General features: G+C 37.3%; 1 protein-coding gene across 1 annotated transcript in view; it reads right to left on the bottom strand.

Annotated features, from left to right (window-relative positions):
* Positions 1–478: 478 nt before the first annotated feature.
* The window catches only part of WDR70 (WD repeat domain 70), a 130,266-nt gene continuing 124,744 nt past the window's right edge, over positions 479–6,000 (bottom strand). The window contains exon 17 of the mRNA XM_018070513.1: positions 479–1,256. Within this exon, the coding sequence (XP_017926002.1) occupies positions 1,172–1,256 (85 nt within the window). The 3' untranslated portion in view covers positions 479–1,171. The remainder of the gene's footprint in view (positions 1,257–6,000) is intronic.

Here is a 6,000-nt window from a genome sequence, read left to right as displayed (position 1 = left end):
GTGATTAAGGGCTTTGCTAAATATAGTCTTAAAATATGCCTTCAGAATCTATTCATAAGAACGCTTGATTGCTTATGATGTCTATTACTCTCTATTCTTAGTGGAAATGCAGACTGCTTGTTGCATTATATATTATTATAATCATAATACTTAGCATATTGTGTATTACTATAATCACAATATGAATGCCTAAAACTAACCTAGGTTTCTTTATCCTTCTCTAAAGGAGATTAGTTTTAAATCCATCCTTCTCTTTATGACAATCAGAATTGCAATTTTGTGTCAAAAAATGAGAACTTTCAGTATTTAGAAAAAACACTTTATAACAGTATCAGTCTTCAGGGAGTGTGAGGCAGATGTACATAATTCAGGCACACAACAAAGTCAATACATATAAAGACCTGGTATTAACTACAAAGACCTACTCTATTCTAAAACTCATCCATACATACTAAACTGCACAAAATTCTGCATCAACTAGGCAATAAACATATTATTTTTATTAAATCAAAACATGTAATTGTCCATTCCAATTCTACATTTTTTAAAAACAAAAGCTGTATTCAATACTACTGTGAGATACTACACATATTTAAAAAGAATACCAGGCAAAGAAGGATAGACACTAGAAAATATGTTTTCTAAAATTCACAGAGTGTGAACTGAATTCAAACTCATGTGAACACACAAATTAACTAACCAGGAATATTCCACAATAATTAATCAAAACTTCATTGCACTTGTAAAGAATGAAGTAATTTGTTAGCTCTTAATTGGAAAAAATAAAAAGGACTCTGAGAAACTGTATTATTTTATTGGTATACTTAAAATCATTGAACACTGTCATGACACAGCATTTGTAAGACTGGCAGTAATGAAAAAAAAACATTTGGCGATATAATGAATTCACTATTTAAAAAGAAATATTTTTCACTCCAAACGCAAAGCTAAGTAACTGACATAGAGGAGTTATTTGCACAATTAATTCCTTATTACAAAATTCAGATCTGAGATTAAGCCAGTGAAGTACAACAATCCCCTTTTATGCTGCAGCAAATTTTATAAACGGAAGTAATTTTTGCTTTCAAATTTTGATCCACTACCTAAAATAAATAAATGTTTCATTTTGTCTCAAATGCTCTAACATTCTTCTTTAAACCAATTTTTTTTTTCAAATTTTACGTTTTTTCCACTCTGGCTTGTCTGTTTCATCATCTTCTGGTTCCACTTCTGCAAAAACTGTTTTTGGTTGTGTTCTAGAAAACATTAAAAAGATTAAAATAGTGGTCAGACTACAAGACTTCATCGGAAACTTCATCAGACAGGCACTAGACACAAACAAGGTATGTATATATATATACAGATATATACTTTATAAAAGAGCATTCTAGACTCACCCATTTTTATTTTTGACATTAACATATCAACTAACCTTCTGAGAACTGAAGAAACCTGCGGCTCACAGGTAAACAACCATAACAAACACACATATTTTGCAAGTATTATTTCCTCATCAGCTTACAATCATTATCTGTATTCCATGAATAAAATTAAAATTGAAGCAAGAAAAAATTACATTTAATTCAATGCTAGAAACCTGGAGCCACTGGTCTCCTCATTCCATGACTTTTTAAAAAGAAACCTCCATTTTGATACACTGTAGTACGACAGCAGCCAGGAAGTGAAAACAGAGCAGCTAAGCCAGGTTTCTGGCTAAGTCTGTGCATGAAAAAAGCAGCTTTCCCTCTAGAGACTTTATCCAGCACTACTGAAACATAAAAAAACCTAATGATCTTCATATGACAACACAGTGTATCCTACAGTCAAGCTTGATGGTATCAATTCCTCCACTGTTTACTTGTATTTTAAATACCACTTAAACTTTATAAAAATAATTATTGATTACTTTTTAAATGAACACGGTATCAAGTAGCAATTCAATAAACTGTTTGGACATTCAGTTCCCCTGTTTTACACTTTAGTCACTGCAGGGTCCCCTCTTCCAACTTAATTCTCAGCACAATCACTGCAGAGCTGAACCTCCTGGATTACCAGTGCTGGCTGTGCTCAACTTCTCGTTAAAACAGACATGTCAAAGCATAAAACACAGCCAAGGCAGTCATCATCTCATTAATGTATTAATTAATGTTTTTACAGCAGTCGAAGGGTGTGAAATGCCATTATTATAACAACTATAAAAAACCCTACAAAATGCAAAAATCTTAACAATATTGTGTCTGCCTTACATAACACAATAGGCATAATTCAATGCTGCCTCTGCCTTCGAAGAGTAATAGCAAGCAATCACCTATTAAAGACCAGGATTCTCCACTTCTTAAATATGTGGCACAAACAGATTTCAATTCACTAAAACTAGTAGCTCCCCTTAAATACAGGATCTTTCTATTGGCCTGCCTTCTCCTTCATCCTCCAAGCTTGCCATGGAGGTAAGGAACACACTAAGATGTCCCAGAGATGGCCCTGCTGCTGAACTCTCACTGGCACATGGTCCCTGGGTGCAGGTCGAAGGTTCCAGTACCTCCAGGCAGACCTTGTACCCAGATGAGGACCTATACTACGGAAGTTAGAGGAGTCATTTTACCGTCCATGGAAATTATGACTAAGATTAAAAAATATTTTCCAATTAAAATATTTCCTTAGAAAATAGTTACATAAACTCTACCTAACCCATCACTGAAGAAGGATTTTTTTTAGAAAAAGGGGGGAAAAAAAATCAACATTCCATCCAAAACAGACACCAGGGATGAAGGCTTTATTGGCTGAAATATTGAATTTTGTTAGTTACTGAAGAAGAAGAATGCATGGAATCTTCTTCTCCTTTTTTCAGAACATACTGACAGAAGTTTATTCAGTCCATTTTGACACTGTACCTTCCTTTTAATACAATATATGAAAGGTATCTAAATAGGATCACATCACTACTGAGATGTTCATTAGTAAAGTGCAACTAATCAAGTGCAAATTATCATTTCTTACCATAAACCTGCAACTGCCATAATTTGGACAGAAATTTCCAGCTTAGAAGAAAAAATAAGTTCATGAAACAAGCAGCAGAGTCTACGTTTTTTCCAGGATAGGAGTGGCACACAAAAAAAGTCAGAAACTTCAGCTAATCTAAGTGTGCTACTGAGTGCAGCAAAACTGGGGGTGGGGGGAGAAGGAAAAAACCCCCCGTAGCCTAATGTAGCACTATCCAGCTAAAGCAATAACATACAGAGGAAATCAAGTCTGCTTGCTACCTCGCTTTTTTTAAATTACCATGAAATAGCTGTAGCCTCAGCTCGGCTGAAATGTAAACTGTTCCACCTCCAGAAGCTATGCAGCCATAACTAGGGCACCTAGGGTGATTCATATGCCTGACCATTTTATAACACTGTTTTTGTTATTGCTTTATCAGTAGTGATCATTTAATTTAATTTAAACACAAATTTTTCTGCTTAGTAACTGCACTAGAGGCTGCTAGCATAGTAGGACTTTGCTATATGATTAATATTTATACAAAAATTATCAAAACAAGTTTACTACTTAGAAGTACTTTTATTTCTGAAGGTTAAACAACACATGTGGAAAGCTGTGTTCTTTTCCCCATCAAATTTCTCAATTTTATTTACTCTTGACTTAAGGGGTTGATTTCAGTTCGTTAAGGATCTGCTTGGCAGATCCCATGGGAGACTGCTATGGAGGGCAAAGGGGCCCAAGGAGAGCTGATTGATCTTTGAGGGCAGTCTCCTCAAAACAGATTACACTTCATATGCAGAAAGCAAAGCTTGGCAGTAGCTTTGTATGGATGCACATGGATCTGACCAAGATGAAGTGTGAACCCCAAAAAGGAAGAACACAGACAAAGGAAGCAGGGGCAACCTTAGCCAAGAGGAACAGAGGCATTATGTGAACGTGTAGGAACAGAGTTGGGAGAGCCAAAGCTCAGCAGGAATTGAAACAGAAAAGAAACATGAAAGGTAACACTAAGGGCTTTTACAGCTACACTGACAGTCAAAGAAATGCTAAGGAAAATGTTCTTGATGGAGCAGGTAAACCACTAACACAGCATATAGAAAAGGTCAAGATACCCAAGGCTTTTTTTGGCTCCATTTTCCCTGAGGTCTGTCCTCACACCTCCAAGGACCCCCACATTACCAGCAGAATCTTTGTTAGGGAGTGAGACATTACCAAGAAGATGGCAGAGTGTATGTAGCTCATTGGACATGCAAAAATCCATGCTTTCAGGTGGGGTGGATCCACAGGTAGCCAGGGAGCTGGCCCATGTCATTGCAAGGGCACTCTCTCATCTCCCAGATAGCATGGTGACTGGGAGAGGGTCTCAAGGACTAGAAAAGGCAATCATCATCATCTTTGTGAAGGGCAAAAGGAGGATTCGAGGAACTACTTAATCTTATTTCCTAGGAAGGCTATGGAACAAATCCCCATGGGAGGCATTTCCAGGTACATGAAGGTGGAAAGGAACAGCCATCACGGATTTAGCAAGGGTATATTGCCCCTGCCAACCAGATTGCTATAACAGGCTGTCCAGAGAGGTGTTGTAGGATCTCCATCCTTGAGGACACTCAACCTCAGCTAGGCAAGCCCCTGAACAACCTGAATCTAATTGGACTTGAGCAGCCTCATCTAAGTGAATATGCTTTAAGCAGCAGCTTGGATTAAATGACCTCAGGCATTCCCTTCCTATCTGAATTATTCTGTGATCCTGTGTTTCCACATGACTGTCAGTGGAAACTAGTATCTCATACACTGAAAAATGCATTCCTATTGTGGGTTACAGGAACAAGCTGCAAACAAAAATGGGAAAGCAAACTAGCATGATTTATTTATACTATCCGCTTCTCTTTTATTTCAGTGGTTTTCAGCATATTCAGACATGCAGACCTCTAGAAAATTTCCAGAGGCCATGTAGACCACTTTAGAGTCACCATAATCCCTCTAGTTACGGGTTGTTTTTCTTTGTTGCCTTTCAGGGATCCAATAAAAGTAGCTCATTGACATCTGAGGATCATAGACTAGCAGATAAATAATACTACTGCAGCTAAACCAGCTGGAGATGACAACTGCATATCACAACATGTGACTCATGTCGAAGTAACTTTTGAAATTTGTGTTTATATTGCACTGAAACAAAGAAAAAAGACTTTAAAGCATGCTTGGAAACAAGAATCATGTCATAAAGGCTACTTCAAAACTGAAAAGTTAAGGTTTTCAGCATCAGGCCCTTTCTTTATTCTCTACCCCACCAACCACTCTGACTCTACTCTGAATCTCAGGGACCTACCTCTCAAAATTACCAATTTACAAAAATATATTTAGGGTAAATACATGAACACATGCCAACAAGGTCACTGTTACAAAACATTCTGTTCAGTTCTGATTTTTCAACTAAAGATACTCAAGAAACTACACGACTAACACTTCACACACTGGTACTGCCCTCGAGAAAAACTTCAGTGAACACAGCACAGCTATCAACTGTTGCTTCAAGTCATTCCTTTTTGCCTGGGACAAGCAGCAACGACAAAGACTGCAAAACAGGGGCAAAATTCACTGAACTGAAAGGTATTTTCAAGAATTCTGGTTTACCTTGGTGAGGAGGGAAATTTCACCCTCATCTTCCCTCTGGTACATAAGAGAGCTGCATCTGGGCCTGATTAGGCACTCAGCTACAATGCTTAGTAATTCCTGCTGATGCTTCAGAGGGACATCTGAAGTCATTATAGTATATCTGTACAGCTGTGTTAAAACAAACAGCTCACAAAGAATGTAATTTTCAAACATTTACAACTGATGCCTCAAGTTCCTTTCCTGTAGTTCTTTACTTGAAATCTTCAATCTGTCCTTCCTTTCCTTTCACTCCACTGGAACGGCTCTTGCCAAGGTTTCTAACAAGCTTTTTCCTGAGAAATCTCAGGATCTTTTCTTTATCCTCATCCATTATGACTTTTCTGCTGTGTTGATCACATCTTATTTGAC

Source organism: Manacus vitellinus, unplaced genomic scaffold (genome assembly GCF_001715985.3).
Source record: "Manacus vitellinus isolate BGI_N305 unplaced genomic scaffold, ASM171598v3 scaffold_18_pilon, whole genome shotgun sequence".
Lineage (NCBI taxonomy): Eukaryota > Metazoa > Chordata > Aves > Passeriformes > Pipridae > Manacus > Manacus vitellinus.
Note: the sequence above shows the minus strand (reverse complement) of the source record. Positions and strands in the feature narration are given on the sequence as shown.